The 19242-nt window shown below is 45.4% G+C and overlaps 1 protein-coding gene across 4 annotated transcripts in view; it reads right to left on the bottom strand.

Annotated features, from left to right (window-relative positions):
- Nucleotides 1-3471: 3471 nt before the first annotated feature.
- LOC138304161 (uncharacterized) overlaps nucleotides 3472-19242 on the bottom strand; it is a 168401-nt gene continuing 152630 nt past the window's right edge. For all 4 annotated transcript variants that reach the window (XM_069243979.1, XM_069243982.1, XM_069243981.1 and 1 more), the window contains 2 exons: nucleotides 4496-4642; nucleotides 3472-3781 (listed from right to left, as the gene is read on the bottom strand). In XM_069243979.1, coding sequence (XP_069100080.1) covers nucleotides 4511-4642 — 132 coding nt within the window. In that variant the 3' untranslated portion in view covers nucleotides 3472-3781; nucleotides 4496-4510. The remainder of the gene's footprint in view (nucleotides 3782-4495; nucleotides 4643-19242) is intronic.

The raw sequence follows: 19242 nt of genomic DNA, 5'->3' as shown, positions 1-19242 counted from the left end.
AGAATAGGTTTATTGCCTATGTAAGGGCAAAAGGAGGGTTTGTGGTTCTAAAAATTCTGGACCCATGTAATTTACTTTGCCACAACAGTACGATTTTAGTATCAAAAGACCGATAATGACTAGTACACTAAGCATGAGCATTTTCGCTCAATTCCAGCAGCGTTTTCACCTCGAAATCGCCATTTTCGTCCTGCACTCGTGGCTCCCATTTTATACACGGCAGCCATTTTAAAAGTTGCCCTCACATAGGCTTATAATACAGTCGGATTTGATTCCAAGGACACGTACACCTTGATTGACTTTTCTCTGACCTGGGCAAGCTGGAACCATTGCCTCAGGCCAAACCTGTTTGGTCAGTCCCTCTCCCAGTGGCCGAATCAGATAGCATCAAGGCACACCATGCCATAAAACCCTTATTATCGCTCACACACCCTGCCTAATCTTGCTCACACCTGCACCTGCTCTTTTCTTCTTCCTACTTTACGAGGGGGAGGTGCCCGTTTTTATTGGGGGTCCACACTTATCTGATGTGAAATTCTAGGCCTTGCCGGGTAATTTATTATGGGTTGGATGACATGAAATATGAGGTTTCATCATGACACTGTTTTTTCCTTTGTAGTGAAAACATGTGAATGACCAACCAAAATGTCAAGAATGTTTGCCTGAAGCTTAAAAAACTGTATATAAGGAAACCTGATTTTGCATTGACACACAGTCTCCTGAGAACATACAAACCGTGCTGTTGTACTTCTAGGACGCTTGTTACTTGGTTGCAGCCAATAAATTCGATCTTTGACTTCACCTAGAAGACTCTGAGTTTCTGTGGTCTGAATCAGGAAAGTACCCGAGGTCTTTGGGTGTACCCTGGCACCGCTGGGTTACCGGATCAGTACCGGTTCTGAAAAACCCAGTACCTCACTGACGTCAGCACGACGGCGAGGACCTCTTATTGCCTCAGTGACGTCAGACGGCATCGCATGGGAGTCGGGCAATTGTGACGTCTTGGTCGACATGAGAGCTGGGAAGAAAATTTCCATCTAATGCAGGCGCATTGGGAGAATTCATTAGGTGAGGAATCCACAGGTAGTTGTATCCATCAGAAGCTGGCATTGTACGTTTTCTGTGCGGGACACTTCCATTGTATCTTCCATGGTAGGGAAGATTGCATTGTACCTTCTATGTGATGGAAGCTTGCATGTTGCCTTCTGTGTGAGGGCCGCTAGCATTGTACCTTCTGTGTGAGGGAAGCTAGCATTGTACATTCTCTGTGAGGGAAGCTTGCACTGCTGCTGTGCTGTATCTGCTGTGTGTGAGGGAAGCTTGCACTGCTGCTGCCTATGCTGAATCTGCTGTGTGTGAGGGAAGCTTGCAATGCTGCTGCCTATGCTGTATCTGCTGTGTGTGAGGGAAGCTTGCTCTGTTGCTGCATGTGCTCTATCTGCTCTGTGCGTGAGAGAAGTTTGCCCTGCTGCTGTGCTGTATCTGCTGTGTTTGAGGGAGCTTGCACTGCTACTGCCTTTGCTGTATCTGCTCTCTGTGTGAGGGAAGCTTGTATTGCTGCTGCACTGTATCTGTTGTGTGTGAGGTGAGCTTGAACTGCTGCTGCCCCGTGCTGTATCTGGTGTGTGTGAGTGAAGCTTGCATTGCTGCCTGTACTCTATCTGCTGTGTGTGAGGGACGTTTGCACTGTACCTTCTCTGTGAGGAAGCATGCACTGCTGCCTGTGTTGTATCTTCTGTGTGTGAAGGAAGCTTGCATGGTACATTCTCTGTGGGGGAAGCCTGCACTGTACCATCTGTGTGAGGAAAGCCTGTATTGTACCTTCTCTGTGAGGGAAACTTGAATTGTACCTTCTGTGTGAGGGACGCCTGCATTGTACCTTCTGTGTCAGTGAAGCTAGAATTGTACATTCTCTGTGAGGAAAGCTTGAAGTGCTGCTGTTCTGTATCTGGTGTGTGTGAGGGAAGTTTGCACTGCTGCCTGTGTTCCTTGTGTAAGGGAAGCTTGAATTGTACGTTCTCTGGGAGGGAAGCTTGCACTGCTGATATGCTCTATCTGCTGTGTGTGAGGGAAGCTTCATGGTAAATTCTGTGTGAGGCTAGCTTGCGTTTTACCTTCTCTGTGAGAGAAGCTTGCATTGCACCATCTCTGTGGAGGAGAAATGCATTGTACCGTCCCTGTGAGGGAAGCTTGCATTGTAGCTTACGTGTGAGGGAAGCTTGCATTGTATCTTACGTGTGAGGGACGCTTGCATTGTATTTTCTCTGTGAGGGAAGCTTACATTGTACTTTCTGTGTGAGGGAAGCTTGCATTGTACCTTCTGTGTGAGGGAAGCTTCCACCAGTTCCTAAATAAAATAGCTATCTCTCTCTATCTTCCTATCTATTCTATACAGCTCTCACTCATATATATTCACCATGCCACATAATTCCACTACACATACACTCCATACCACACAATTCCACACTGCACAATTCCACAAAGAATTAAAATACAAACCACAAATTTCCACTCCACATCACATACATGCCCTACACTCCAAACCAAAACACAAAAATATAAGAGATTGGAATTTACAACAACAATAGCTCCAACTCTCGCAAATGCGAGACCTATCGCATTGCAAATGCTTGTCATACTTTGTGAACTCTTTGCTCTATTACTTTGGCTTACACTCTGCATCTGCAAAAATGTCCCACCAATCCCCCAGCTAAAATGTTGGTGGGACCGAAGCCTCTGAGCTGCACAGAAGTTGGCGCCTATCGTTCTAGGTGCATCAAAAGGCAATTTAGCTGTAATCTGCTCTGCCCAGCCCTACATCACTTCCAGTGTTCTCCACTGCCCCCCTATTACTTGGCCAGTTTCACAACTTGTTTTGTTACGTTTTAGCCTTCACCCTACCAATGCGCTCCTCAGAATAAGACGGTATTTAAAAAATTAATTTGTCAATAATACACTAGTTAATCCTCTGTGCAACGTCTGATCTATAATTTCGCAAATATGATCTAAAACAGGCAACAAATGGAAAGATTTCTTATTACAATTAATCATAAGGCTTTCAATTGACCATAATTTACAAACCCAGAAATAAAGCATGTCTCGTTCTTGGAGTGATGGGGTGTTCATAGTGGACTGATTACTTTGGCAAGCTAAACATTTTGGCATCCCTTGGTGTTTTTACAGTCAATTTTGTCAATTCAAAAGCCACTGACCTTGAAACGTATTTACAGCATGGGAGTAAAAATCAAACATGGTTTCCATTTTTATATATAAATAAATACAGATTTGGATACAGATTGTCCTCTGTCTATACTTACATGTAAAAAAACTGAAAAAGGGAAAAAAAGAAGGTTTATAAATAAGGTCTCCTAGTGTCCCAGGTCCGCTTAATTTCTACTCTACCATATAATTTACTTCAAGTCCTTGTCTTTTTTTTAACAAAATCTGGATTCTGGAAGAAGCACCCTTGAATTTAGAAGATGCGTGTTTTTATTTAAGGGGAATCCTTGATTGTGAGGTTGAACGAAGTTCCACTTCACTGTTTTCATGAGCAACTTTATTAAATTCAACACTTGGCACATAAGCTATCTTTCCTGACACCCAATCCACTTCATTGCCAAATATAAACCATTAACTTCAATAACAAATTACAAAAACATGCTCCACTTGTTTCTTTCAACCAAAAATGGCAGATGCTGAGCCTCGATGAGAGTCCACCAGGAGCATTCTTTTCATAGGAGCCACCACAAGGAAGTCTTCTTTCTGCCAAAAGTTTTACTTTCTATAAGAAGAACAGGAGTGCAAGTCACAAAAAACACAACAAAAATGGATGTGATATATGCACAATATAGAGAGAGACATTTCCCCCTGTACTCTGAAGCCATGCGTATTGCCGCTTCTGGAGGTCTCCTTTGTGCTGTTACAAAATTGTAAGACAGGCCCTCGCTGTTTCTACACCTGTACTCAGTGCTTGTGTACTTTTATACACATACATATTCAATCTTCAATATAAGGTAGGAATATATGTAATATCCTCAGCACATCACAGCTTTTTGAGCACATTGCGTTCACTGTAACCAAGAGCTTCAAATAAGGCATACTAGTCACTTTTGCTCATTCCAAGAATGGATTGACCTACTGATGCACCACAATTATACCAGAGCACTTCCACTACCGCATGCAATCTGTGATCAAGGGAAGTGCTATGAATGAAACCCACTTAACTTTAATTTTTCAGTGGATGTAAAGCAATATAGTTCCCTGCCTAAAATTGGACTTACAAGCTGCAGAGAGCCATGCAAACGATGCATGCAAAATTCTGAGACAGTATCATAGTGCAAACAGAAGCAGCATATCTTATCTTGGCTTGGGACATGATGGGTGCCGTGTCACTTAACATACCATGCACCGGTTCGGAGTCTAACCCAATTTACAAGCAAGCCAACCCTTGCAAGTGCAGCGTAACCAATCCAAATGACAACTTAGAACATCTCACCAGTCAAAATATAAATCACTTGTTAGGCCTCTGCAGCAGGTATACATTGGAGCGGGAGGTGACAGCAATGAGGGGGCCAGAAGGTCCTACTGAGGTAACATCTGTGCTGTAAACTCCCCCAGCTAGGTTCAACAGGCAGCCTGTACTCTGTGAGAATAAAAAGAAACATATCACAGGACAAAAAGACACAGTACAGACCAGAATAGTTACATAGATGTAATCTAGGTCTCCTTCAGAGGACTTTCGATAAAAATCATAAATACTGAATTGTCCCTCCTGACCTGCAGGGACACTATCCTTGGATTTGCACCTTTATTAGATAACATTGCTCATAATTTCCTTCTGTCCACATTGTCAAAAGCTGCTGTTAGATTCACAAGTGCCAAATAAAGACACCCTTGCTAAATTCCCACATACTTTTATCTAATTAAGTGGAGGTTCAAATATTGGTCAACTGTCCGCACCGTTGCCTGAAGCCAAACTGTGACTCAGAGGTGATGTTATTGTCAAGAGCCCAGGCTTCCAAATGGTCCAGGAGGATTCTATCAAATATCTTTGCAGTGGCGTCAAACCAGAGAGATTGGACAATAACAAGCAGAGTCAATCTGGTCTCCTTTTTTGAAAATTGGGACAATAATGGCACTAGACCATGATGGAGGAAGAACAGAGGTTGACGCAGCTCTAAAAACGTTTACCAAAATTGGTGCCCAAAGATCAATGTTATACTTAAAGAGATCAGCTAGGATGCCATCTGGCCATGGAGCCTTATCTGGCAATGAGCCATTAATTGCCAGTATGAGATCGTTCAGGTGTATATCCAGTTCCTCAATGCCAAACGTTGCAGGGCCATTTACAACAGTCACTTCACAGTCATCCGAACGACCTTCATACAACTTTGTGAAATGACTGACCCAGCTTTGCTCTGGGATGTTTACCTCAACGTCGTTGTTTGTATCAGAGCTAAAAAAACAGGGGGTAGTGACAACTTTCCGGCATTCCACAATTTCTCCCATGCTTCTTCTCCAATCACTTTCTTCCTGGCTGAAACTGCCTTCTTATAGTGATCCCTGCATCTTGTGACTTCTGATTTGTTTTTTTTGTGTTAATTTTAATGCCTGTATGAGATTGGAATGGGCGTGAGTGGTTGATTTATCAAACCACTTTACACGTTTGGTTTTGGCAGATTGAGTTGGAAGAGTTAGCTATGTCCTAACTGCCATGCAGATGTCTGCAAAAGCTCCCAGGACCTGGGGAAGGTGTAGCTCGGTGTTTAGGCAGGTTTCAAAGGTGACCACATTTTTGCCCACAACCCTACTTAGGAGAGTTTCTGTGTCCACTTTTTGCCATTTGCATAACACACCTTTATTTCTAAGGTATTCCACAGGGCCTCCCATTTTCCGCAAACGTCTCTTCTTGAAACCACATTGGAATAATAGGACGAGCAGATTATTATCGCTGAGGCCACTCGGCACAACCTGAAAAGCACCCAGTTTGTCCTGCTGGGACCTTGACATCATTACGTGATCAATTACAGCCCCCCCACCCCCCAATAAAGGTGATATCTGGGGGAGTAAAGGTCGGTGAGATGCCACTTGCCAATACTAAATCATGAGTCCTCATGAGGTTATTTTGCTTCTCCCCACAGGGATTATGGGTAAAGTGGAAACAATTGCAATCATCTTTATCGTATAATCCACAGATCCTATTGTCCCCTATGGAGAAAAGGGAGACATTAAAATTCCCACCCTATATAATGATAAAATCCTTATTCAAGCAACATACCATTTCCTCAATGGCCTTCCCTAGGGCTTGTAAATCTCAACGTTAGATCTCACGAAATTGTTGTGGTAAAAATTAACCAAGAGCATAACGAGATAACCTTCATAAACAGCAACACTAATTGATAGTAAAAAGAGTCAGTTCTGCATTTAGTTGCCTTGGTGCCTGAGGCGATGTTAATCAGCATCATCAATCCCCCACTGCTGCGCGCGATAGGTTTTCGTGTTGCCAGGGTCGTGACTGACTGAAACCCATTGATATGGCTTGCTCTATTGGGCCATGTTTCTTGGAGGCAAGCCACCTGCTTGCTTTCTATCAAAGCAAGCCTATCATTGTTGTGGTATTTTGCCCCAATACCTGCTACGTTCCAAAAAAAAGTGACTGCCAGTGCTGTGTGGGGGACCCTTCAGCCCCCACATGCTGCAAAATAGAATTTTGCCCCTGTATATCAAAACTCTCATATTCTGAGTTCTGGTGGGGAGGATTTTCCTTCCTGAATTTATTTTCTCCCACACCCTCGCTAGCAGCACTATTTTGTGGACGGCTGCAGTTTTGCTCAGCTGTATCAACATTCATCATTTATGTCAGGGTAAGTGAATTGGTCAAGGTCGAAAGGGGCCCATCCCAACCTTCTCTGGACTCCGACCAGCGTGGATGGGGTGGGGCTTTGCCCAGACGCATCTCACACTGCGAAGTGCCCCCACGCACTTTATAGCGCTAGTTGGTCTGGTCAAGTGGGTACAGGTGTTGAAGGAAATGCCCGCCTCCTGGGGCCACAAAGCAGTCTGGGATATGTAGTCCTTTGTCAAAATTGCTAGCGTGTCCCACGCTGTGAAGTGCCCCACGCGCTTTATATCGCTCGTTGGTCTGTTCAAGTGGGTACAGGTGCTGGAGAAAATGGCCACCTTCCTATTTGGGGACTTCCAGTAGTGCGCCCAGGGAACGTTGTCCCATGATGGAGGCATCAAAACTTTTTCATTTAATTGTACACCTGACTTGGGTCCTCTTTGGCCATCTCATACATCAATAGTTTGATTATCTCTACATTAATGAGTATACTGCAACAATGTAACCGCGGGAAGGGCCATGACATTTTAATACCACTCCGGACTCACAAAGCACCCAAGGCTCGATCCCGCCTCGAGAGGCGCAGGTATATGTCTCACTCAGTCCCAGCTAAGAAGTCCTGGCTCCACTTAGAAGTCAATTTTGGAGTTTTGGAGTGGCTACTGGTGGCATATACTGAGGAAGGTGTTTCACAACTCAGTAGTAGGTGCATTACCTTTTCACTCTTTGTTCATCAATGTTTAACTAACTGTAATTATACCCTGTTTTCAGTGGGCAGGAAGTTTGTGAGTGATTCCATAATTAGAAAGGCATATAAATGTGAATGTTAACAACTCCAGACACATTTTGTGCACTGTCTGCATATTGACAAAAGACATTTTATTTTACCATTTGGCTGTGGCACAGTTAACCCAGAGATTAGACTAGGAGTGCAGACAATTCTATGTCAGGATTTTGCTATTGTTTCTTCACCTCTTTATTACAAGCAACCATTAAAACATTATGCTAGCAGAATTTAATATAAAAAAAACTTAATTTCTCATGAGACACTGGGAAAGAACATAAAAAATGGTTAATTCACTCCACGATTACCACTCACTTTAATACTCTCTGCAGACCCTCCTTCTCCGCTGCTCCAGCACCCTTCAGTTAAGTGCCTTGCTAGACTTTTCATCCTTGGCGTGGTCTCCCTTAATTTTTTGCCTCTGTTCCTCAGGTTGTTGATGTGTGATGGACTCTGATTTTGCTGTTTTTGTTACTCTGGGTACTTTACCACTGCTAACCAGTGCTAAAGTGCAAGTGCTCCTTTACAAAATGTGTATGTAACTGGCTTAACTATGATTGGCATATTTGATTTACTAGTAAGTCCCTAGTACAGTGCACTAGAGGTGTACAGGGCCTGTGAATCAAATGCTACTAGTGGCCCTGCAGCACTGGTTTTGCCACCCAAACAAGTAGCTCTGTAATCATGTCTCAGACCTGCCACTGCAGTGTCTGTGTGTGCAGTTTTAACTGTAAATTCAACTTGGCAATTGTACCCACTTGCCAGACCTAAACCTTCCCTTTTCTTACATGTCAGACACCCCTAATGTAGGCCCTAGGTAGCCCCAAGGACAGGGTGCAGTGTATGGTTAAGGTAGGACATATAGTAATGTGTTTTATATGTCCTAACAGTGAAATATTGCTAAATTCGTTTTTCACTGTTGCAAGGCCTGTCCCTCTCATAGGTTAACATGGGGGCTACCTTTAAATCTGATTAAAGTGTAGATTCCCTTTGGGAGCAGATGGACATGTGGAGTTTGGGGTCTGTGAGCTCACAATTTAAAAAGACATCTTTTAGTAAAGTTGGTTTTAAGATTGTGGGCCTCATTACGACCCTGGCGGCCAGCGGTAAGCTGGCGGAACACCGCCAACAGGCTGGCGGTGTTCTGCGAGCTATTATGACTGTGGCCCAATAGCCACGGCCATACCGCCGGCCCCTCCAACATACCGCCAGGCTTCCGTCTGGCGGTCATAATTCACATCCACCAGCCTGTCCACGGCGGTAAACACCGCCATGGAAAGGCTGGTTGTTAGGGGGACTCGTGGTGCCCCTGGGGGCCCCTAGACACAGCCCCATTGCGCATTTCACTGCCCATGTTTCGGGCAGTGAAATGCACGACGGGTGGTATTGCACCCGCTGCCCATCAACATTGCCGCCGGCTCTATTATGAGCCGGCCGCAATGTTAATGTGACTTTTCTGCTGGGCCAGCGGATGGAAACACTGTTACCGTCTGCTGGCCCAGCGGAATAGTCATAATGAGGAGCCAGATGGCGCCCGCAGCTTCGGCGGTCTTTGTGAAAGACCGCCGAAGTTGTAATGAGGGCTTGTGTGTTTGAAAATGTCACTTTTCGAATGTGATCATTTTCTTGCTTATACTATTTTTGTGACTCTGCCTGTATGTAGATTCCCTGTCTGGGTCAGTTTGACAGTTGGGCTGGTTGCACCTCACACTAGACAGTGACACAAAGGGAGCTGGGGTGTAGTCTGCATTTCTCGATGAGCCATCTGTGCTAGGAGGGAGGGGAGGAGTGGTCACTTACACCTGAAAGGGCTGTGCCTGCCCTCACAAAATGCAGTCTCCAACCCCCTGGTGAGTGTCTGGGGCCTGGCCTGGGCAAGAAAGGATTTCACATTCAAGAGAGACTTTGCTTTAAAGTAGGCCTACTTCAAAGGAGAAATTGGGTATAGGAAGGGCACCCAAAACCACAGACTTTGGAACACTTCTGGAAACCAAGAGGAACCTCTGCCTGGAGAAGAGCTGAAGAGCTGAGGAAGAAGAGCTGCCCTGCCTGTGACTGTGCTTTGTGGAGCTATCCTGCAGTTGCTGCTTCTGCCAGAGTAAGAGGGCAAAGACTGGACTTTGTGTGCCTTTCATCTTGAGAAGAACTCTCCAAGGGCTTGATTTAGAGGTTGCCTCCTGTTGTTTGAAGTGGTGCCCATTCAGTTCCTGGGACCCTGAAAGGAGAAGCTGGCAGCCTAAGACGAGGAAATCTACGCACAGAGCGCTGTGCAGGGAAAAGATCGACGCGACCCCAATCTGCGGCTGAAGAAACGACATGCCGCCGGCTGTGTGGCTGAAAATCGATGCTCGTCTGTAATGCGACTGAAGAATCGACGCATGGAGCTGGAGAAACGATGTGCAGCATCGCTGACGGAGGTTGGGAGATTGCAACCCGAGCTGCGTGGTTTTCGGATCATCGTGCAGCAGGATTTGCGACGCATGTACCACTGGGCGTGTACAAACAACGCAAGGCCTGCCCAGACCCGAGAGTGCTGACCGGATTTACACATTGCTCTCCTGCAGAGAGAAGAAATAACGCACCGACCCGACGAAAGGAGAAACAACGCAAGGTCTCGCTTGTGTCAACCAAAGACCCCATTTCTAACATGCCTCTATACAGTGTTTTGTGTGCTAAGACTTAGGCCTTAGTAGCTTACTATTAAGGACTGTTGACGCTTTTAGATGCTGCTGCTTTATTATGTTACTGTCGTCGCATTGATAATCATTCTTTTTCTTGCAGCGGGCGGCAGGAATGTTTATCGCTCCTTTGCGGCCGCTTATTGTGTTATTTTCATTGAGGGCTGGTTAGTGTCATGCAATCGTCCGACTTCTAGAGGGCCCCACGCCTAATTTACTCATTGCGCTCAGTGAACTCTACCTGCCAGCGGCCGGTATGTCAATTTCACCTGTCTTTCATCTGGTGAAGCGTGACCGGCCACGTCTTGTGTGTGAGCTGTCATTCCCTCAACTTTGTGGGTAGGACTAGCTGCACGTCTGGCAGCATAACCAGGGACACAACCCAGGCAGTATTTTTCCCCATAAGACTTTCCATTGAAATTGAAGGGAGTGTCAGTGTCCCACGGCCTTTCCTTAGTGTCAGCTCATTTTATTACCGTAGGGTAGAGCCTAAAACTCTCCTGTACTTGTCGCAGCATACCTACTGCTGTGCTCCACTCATGGCCTGTATTCAGTCCACTGTTATAAGTGTGGAGGACCTAGCTGAATACATTGAAGAGGAGGAAAAAACGTACCTCCTTTTTGCTGATATTTTTTGTCACATCATGAACGCCTCTATCCTTAAAGTAGTTTCACAACTTGTGGCAAACGTTCGCCACATGGAAATACAATGCTAACAACCCTTCGCTCAGATGGAAGAATCTTCTGAGCTTGTGGCCCTCATACCTCCAGGGCAGCCCTTTGCAATAACAGACACTAACTGCAAATGCGCAGAAGACCCTGGGGTCAATTTAGGCACTTTTGCCTGCCTCAAAAAGGCTTTCAGGGACTCTCAACCTCTCGCACTGCTTCCCCTCATTCCAGCACCTTGGGGGACCTCTCCTTTCCCCTCCACAGGGGCCAGATTCAGACATGCTGGACCCAGATAATTTACTACATCCTTGTTCTGTGTAGTGGTCCCCAGCACCAAAAGTTGCCTCTTATGTGGCGGGCCGCCTACGGAAACAGCTGGACAAAGAAGTCCGCAGTCGCCTTCGGGCTGAGTATCCTTGCCCTTCCTTAGGTGGCAAAGTTGTCCTCACTCCAAACAGTGATGAGAGGATGACCACCTTCTTGGCCTAATTTGACAGAGGTCCAAAAAAGGGGATATAACATTCCCGGTGCTCATGTCAGGATATGTTGTTGGACATACTGGGGCCCCTAGCCAAGATTCTTGACATGGCCGAAGGTGTCAAGGCGTCTGGCAACTTGATCTCACCCAAGGCATTGACAGGATGGGCTCACTGTGCCATACTTTTTCTAGGAAACGCTAACTACGATTTCCACCGACAGGACCAGATCCCTCTTAATAAAAATTGATCCGAAACTGGGAGAGTTAGCAACATCCGAGGCAGGTCCCATTGCCCAAGGGGGTCTCCTCGGAGATCCTTTTATCCACGAATGGGGAAGATATTTACTTCCCTAGATAAAGCTCAATCCTCTATCAAAAGAATCTTTGCACCAAGTGTTTTTTGCTGGAGCCGGTCATGGAAGAGGGGGCTCGATCTGTCATGTTTTCCATCAAGCCTACAGAGGCTCTGGGCTACAAAGAGGACAGTGGCAGGACTCATCCCGTTTCAGCAGTAGAAGTCACCCCCAACAGTGTGGCTCGAGACAGAATTCCAGAGGCAATAGCACCTTCACCACCCCTCAAGGTTGGTGTGCAATCCTTATGGGGGATCAAACTTGGGGCAGACTGTCAGACTTTTTTGACAACTGGGAGGCTTTTACATCAGATGCCTAGGTTCTCTACACAGTGAGCAGTTTCCAAATAGAAATCTATGGTTCGCCATTCCAACCACAGAGACGGAGCCCACTTATGTTCTCCCCAAATCCAGCAGATCTTCTTGAATCAGAGATTACTCAGCTCTAGGAGAAAGGGGTAGCTGAACTACATCCATATGGTTTTCTCAGCAACCTCTTCCTGGTGGAAACAAGGGAATGGGGCCAATGCCCTGTAATCAATCTGAGGGAATTCAACGAGTCTCCGGTCTTCTGCCATTTCAAGATGGAAGGCATCCATCTTCTCAAGAGACTTGCTGCAGAAAAATGATTGGAAGATTCACTTGGAACTGAAGGATGCCTACCTCATGATTCCAGTCTTCCCTTTCCAGAGTAGTTTCTTACAATTCTGATGGGGGTCACAGATCTTCGAGTTCACTTCCTTCCTTTCGGTCTGTCATCCACTCCCTGATGCTTCACCAAGGTACTGAAACCGGTAGTGGCACTCTTGAGATACTGAGATTTCAGACTCAATGTCTACCTAGACCATATCCTCCTTATGGATAAATGTCGAAAGTGACTATTGATTCACCTCCAACTGACCATCAACCTTGTGGAGTCACTCTGTTTTGTTGTCAATGAGAAGTCCTCCCTTGTAATATCCCAGACCTTGCACGTCCTGGGGTTTGCTGTGAATTCAGTCAAGGCCACACTGAGTCTCCCATCATAGAAACTCTCCAAAATCAAACACAAACTCAGAAGGACTCTAGCCAGACCCACCATCTCTCTGCGACAACTCGTCTGCATAGTGAGTCTTCTATCATCGTCCATACAGGCCTTCTTTCCAGGACCCCTACATTATTGAGCGTTACAACACCTCAAGATTTTCCATCTGCAACGGTGTCTCAAGTACTCTCAATCAATTCCCCTTTCGGAGGAGGCCAAAGAGGAAGGGTGGATCTCCCACATGCAAGCCTGGGATGGGCGAGTCATCTTTAGCTCCCAACCCAATCTGGTGATAGAATCAGACATCAGGGGCTTGGGTTGGGGAGCACCCTGTGGAGAGTTCGCCACAGTTGGAAAATGATCTCCTGCAGAGCAATCCCTTCACATAAATTGCCTAAAGTTGATGACCGCTTCCTTTGTGGTGAAAGGTTGGACCAAGGACAAAGCCCAATGTTGCACTTCCTCTAGATGAACAATGTAGCAGCAGTCCGCTACATCAATCATCTCGGGGGAACGAAATTGAAGTCCCTCTCCGATTTAGCCTGAAGTTTTTCATCCTCCTAAACCTAGATACAGTACACTATGTGATGTCAATAAGGTTTTGTGCCTGTTCAAATTTTGGCCCTTGAAGAAATCTGTCAAGAAAACAGATGTCTGCAAAACTAGCTACCCTGTTGTGCCTGGTATCTTGACGCAGAGTCTCAGATGTGAGAGCTTTGGACATAATAGGTAGAGTATTTACTCTGGATGAAGTGACCTTTTACATTTCTAGGTGAAAGAAATGTAATTCAAAAACAGCCTCCTAGCTTATGTTCCAGATGTTCCAAAGTTGTGCATTGTAAGAACCATAAAAGCCTATGAATTGATGACAGAGGAGCTCCGTCCTCAAGGGGAAAAAAAGCTGTTCATTGCTCTCACTAAAAGCATAAAACAGTTTCCTCTCCTACTATTGGCAGGTGGGTCAGAGGGGCCAGGTAAGAAGCTGAAGTTGACAATTTAATTGATGTTATATTCTGCTTACATAATGTTTTAATGGCTGCTGCTAATACAGATGTGAAGAAAGAACAGCCCAATCCTTGCCTCTCTCTTCTCAATAAAATTGAAACTTTCTGTTATGATAGCTAGGATTTTTTCATTTTTGAGTCATTTCATCTGACTGCAAGACAACCCAATATCAATGCTTTTTGCAGCAGGGTGAAAGAACCACTGCTGTGAATCACCTGAAGTCCAAGAACATTAGCACTATTGTTGCCCTTTGCTCTTTGATTGTTTTCTTATATATGTGCCACATTTGTGTCCATATCAACTAATGTGATTAACCATGTTCTTTCCTGGCACAGGACTTTGCCCTGCTTTATGTTAGACCAGCTACAGCTGGCATGTATCCAATGAATCACTACTCCAAGGTGATTAGTAAATGAGTAGAGTAAGAATGGAGTTTAGGATGGGTGTACAAGACACCAACTTTAATGTTTCTCCTTGTTGTTGCAGGTCATTTCCTCACTGTTCTCTTCCTCCAACCCTTTCCCTCACCTGCCCATATTGAAACTCTGCACATTGCAATTTACAGACTTGATGGTGCCTACAGCTAGGCCTTATCTTTCTGAGCATCATACTGACCCTTGGGACTCTGTGGATACCATAATAGGACTATAAAGGTGGATGCAGTCCTTTGGCACATGGAAAAACCTTATGAATACCATCTGAAAAACGTTAACCACTGGCTTTCTGAAAAAAAGTACTAACTAGAAGATGTACCTTAGTTGAGTACCTCAGCTGAGAAGTGCAGTCCTGATCACGTTAAGTGGAGAAGGTAGGAAAGTACCATCTTTCCAGACATCTGAAGTGATCAATGTCTTTCTGAATACACTAGGTACAGAATCTCTGTATAAAGAGCTGCTTGAGTTAGAGTCTTTCAAAATGTCCATATGGCTAGTGGCAAATTCAGATGCCCATATTTTCTGTACCCTGGAGCCATGAAACTTGGTCCAATGATGAAAGGCTGTGATGCACAATCTTACCCCTGAAAATGTAGAACTCTGATCTGCATGGTACTCTTCTGTGTGACTGCCCCAATCGATGTACAAGGTCAGTTAATCACCACTCGTATGGGAACTTTGGAAATACGAGGATTATCCTGGCTTTTTAGTAGGAGCATGTTGATTGTTACTGCTGGAATCCGGGGTATCAGAGGAAAAATCTCTTCTTAGTCTATACTCCTTCATCTCTGACTGGTAGTATCTGGAAGCAATACTGTGATTTTGTTTAAATAGTACATTGTTGTTGTCATTTGTGCAAGTTGGGAGTTTGTTTTGAAAGCTGACAGGGATGACTTTAAAGACAGATGGACTCTTAATTCCAGAAGATTTTTCTAGTAAGACATCTATTTCTTCAAATGTGTTCCCTGTACTTGAAGGCGATCCAAGTGAGTGTCCCATGCTATGAGGCCGGCATGTGACAAATTGTTTGGGTAAAGATAAGTAAATGGAAGGTAAACACTTCAGCAGATTCTCTGATCACCAACACCAGGGGCATGATAGAAATGCAAAATGAGAAAGAGGAAGTCTGTCTTCCAAAATGCTGTAACACTAATACAATTGGTTCTTAATTCAATTGATCTTCCAGGAATTGCAACTCACTGCTGGAAAGTATAGGAAAATGTGAAAGGCTACTGATCCTAGTAGAGATGATATCTGATGAGCAGTCAACTATGGCATTTTTAGAAGACTTGAGACACTTCAGATAGCTAGACGACAGACTCTCTACTGAAGGATACAGCACGAAATGTGATTAGTATTTGGGGTGGTTTACTACCTATCACAAGGAATATTCACAAACCTCATTAGGGCAAGCCCACATAGTCACTAAATTAACTGAGGGTTGTACGACGGAACACCGACTTTCAAAACAACTAGTGCCTTAACAACGAGGTCGGAACACCGACCTCGTTCTTACTACTAATGATTTTACCACGAATGCCTTAACAACGATATTTCGTTGTAAAGGCATTCCTGATAAAAGCATTACTAATAGGCACCATTCACCCTACATCCCTCACCCCAACCCCCCAACCCCACCCCAAAACCAAAAAACCCCTGACCCCCCACCCTCTCCCCAAAACCAAAAACACCCCACCCCCCCAAAACCTAAAACCCCCTGACCCCAAACCCCCTCCCCAAAACCAAAAACGCCCCACCCCCCCCCAACCCCACCCCCAAAACCCCCTGACCCCCCACCCCCTCCGCAAAACCAAAAACGCCCCACCCCCCAACCCCACCCCAAAACCTAAAACCCCCTCACCCCCCACCCCCTCCCCAAAACCAAAAACGTCCCACCCCCCAACCCCACCCAAAACCTAAAACCCCCTGACCCCCACCCCCTCCCCAAAACCAAAAATGCCCCACCCCCCCAACCCCGCCCCAAAACCTAAAACCCCTGACCCCCCACACCCTCCCCAAAACCCAAAACGCCCCACCCCCACCCCAAAACCTAAAACCCCCTAACCTCCCCCTCCCCAAAACCAAAAACGCCCCACCCCCCCAACCCCGCCCCAAAACCTAAAACCCCCTGACCCCCCACCCCCTCCCCAAAACCAAAAACGCCCCACCCCCCAACCCCACCCTAAAACCCCCTGACCCCCCACCCCCTCCCTAAAACCAAAAACACCCCAGCCCCCCAACCCCTCCCCAAAACCTAAAACCCCCTGACCCCCCACGCCCTCCTCAAAACCAAAAACGCCCCACCCCCCAACCCTGCCCCAAAACCTAAAACCCCCTGACCCCCCTCCCGAAAACCGCCCCACCCCCCCAACCCCGCCCCAAAACCTAAAACCCCCTAACCCCCAACCCCACCCCAAAACCTAAAACCCCCTGACCCTCCACCCCCTCCCCAAAACCAAAAACGCCCCACCCCCCCAACCCCACCCCAAAACCTAAAACCCCCTGACCCCCTCACCCCATCCCCAAAACCAAAAACGCCCCACCCCCCCAACCCCACCCCAAAACCTAAAACCCCCCACTTACCTTAGTCGACCCCTTGTCACCTGCGTTGTCCTCCTTCGCCAACTCCCTACTTTGTACCACATGTTCGTTGTTAAGGCACAAAATAATGGAGTCGTGGTTAAAAAAAGCGTTGTTGCGCTTTCGTTAACCACAACTTTCATTAAAAAAAACGTCGTAATAAAGGATGTTTCCCTTAACTGAGCTATGGCACAATGTGTAAAGTATTTATGCAGTACAAAAACAGTAATTAAGGCAAAATGCAAATCAATAACAATTCCAACAAAATACCATGACAATAACTAATAGGGGGGGAACACAGATATGAATTTGTAAAGGTTTAAGTAGGAATAGCACCAAGCCGAACAAAGTGCCAATGATAGTCAAAGATTATGGTCAACCTGGAACCAGGTGCACTTTGATACTGATCACGATGGCGCGCGGATCAGATATACCAACCAGATTAGGCCTGGTCAAAGATTTTACCTTTTGACTTTAGTCTTTTAAGTCCCAATCCACTATGGGGTGAGACCCACCGGTTGTCAGGCAGAGGCCAACAGCAGACTCCAGTCCAGGTCTAGTTGCCACTAGTCACCTGGGCAGTTGCAAGAAGGGCCTCTTATATCTTGTCTCCCAGTATCTTGAACAGGAGCTTAGCCTTATGACCCTTGGACTCAACTTCTTTGTCCTGAGTACTAGAGTGAGCAAGTCCAGCTCTTCAGGGCTCCTCCCAAGTCACAGATAGCAGGTCCAGTCCTTTTATGTTCTTCCTCGGGTCCAGGAATGTTCTGAAGTGAGTTCCTGGTGATGCCACATCTACGCCTCGCATGAGCTAGTGGGTGGGTGGGTATGACTCCAGGGCACATCCTTAGAAAAAGGGTTTCAAGATAGCGCAAGTCATCAACCATAATAAACTTGGGGGCTGAGGGTGTTTGTGGGGAGTGTGCTATGGTATTCCCAGTGTACTCTCATTTATGTAACACCAAAGTCTAGTTTGAGTCCAAAACTGTTTGCACAATAAGGCCAGAGACAGAAGCCTGATGGGACAAAACTAATATTCTTCTGCACCCAGACTGGATACACAAGAATTGTCTTGGAATCCTGTTCTCATGCTGCAGGTGGCTCTGCAGACCTGTCCAGCAGAATTTGACACTGTGTTATGAAAATAAGGCCCCAATCCCCACCCTGCATATTCCGAAGAGCTCTGAGACGGCACATCTTCCCATTCAGGATAGCATATTGTTTGAGGCATCTCAAACATATTCAAAGGCTAATCACAGGCTAGGAGGAGGCAGAGGATTACACTAAATAATTTATCACAGTTCAGGTAAGTAAAGGGCAACTTTCTAAAAGTTACTTTTCCTTCATATTTAGTAAAAAGCCCAATCCACCATTGAGTTGGATTTTTAATAAGTATTAAAAATAGTTATTTAATTATATTTATAGCTAGTCCTATTCCTGAAATACAATATTAGGATTTGAAGCCATTAATTCATACTCTGGTTTTCTACAAAGGACAGCTAGGTCTGCCACAGTAAAAATAGCTTTTTGGTGCTAGTCATTGTAAGGACATGTTAACATTACATTTCTACATGCCCTACTTTTAAAAACCACACACCCTGCCTTGTGAGCTACAAGGCCTATATATGGTTGACCAATACTTAAAAGGGAGGCTTCAATCTATCAAAAGGGTTTATTCAAATTTCTGTTTTTCCACTGCTACAGTCAGGCAACACAGGGTAGGACTAAAGCCATGTTTGCACTGCCATTGTAGTGTATGGCACAATGGGAGCTGAAGTCCATTGGCGGCATTTAACTTCTAGGCCCTGGGTACACTTTGAACAATATACTATGGGATTATATGCAAGTTAAATATGCTAATTAGGAATATGCCAATTCAACCGAGAACAGGCTCTTTACTACTGCTTAGTAGTGCTAAACTGCACATAGTTCTAAAGCCAGAAAAAATATAGGGTCAAGCAAAAGGTGAAAAATCTAGACTGACAATGCAGAAAAGGCGGAACTCTTACAGAAACACTATTGCCACCTGTCCACCGTCCCACAAAAATAGAAATCGTATTCTACTGTGATTGAAGTTGATTTCATGTGGTTGACTTACAGTCAGTATGGGATCGTGTCACATGATGGTTTCGCTGAGCTTCCTATGGTGTTGAAGTTTGATCAGTCAGTTGCCCAGAAAGGGATAGACAATTTTCTTTGTTTTCTGAGACATGTGCCTACTATACCACTACTTGTAGAAAGTTTGTGGAACAAACTTTAGTCTGATTGCAAGGACTTTGTACTGGAAGTGTTCATTGCCCATGAGACAATGTTTGGTAGGTCTATGGCCCACATCCAGTCTCCTTGGTGTTGGAGGGAAAATTTGATGTAAGTTCAGCATACTAAATTTTTATT

This window comes from Pleurodeles waltl, chromosome 7 (genome assembly GCF_031143425.1).
Source record: "Pleurodeles waltl isolate 20211129_DDA chromosome 7, aPleWal1.hap1.20221129, whole genome shotgun sequence".
Taxonomy (NCBI): Eukaryota; Metazoa; Chordata; class Amphibia; order Caudata; family Salamandridae; genus Pleurodeles; species Pleurodeles waltl.
Note: the sequence above shows the minus strand (reverse complement) of the source record. Positions and strands in the feature narration are given on the sequence as shown.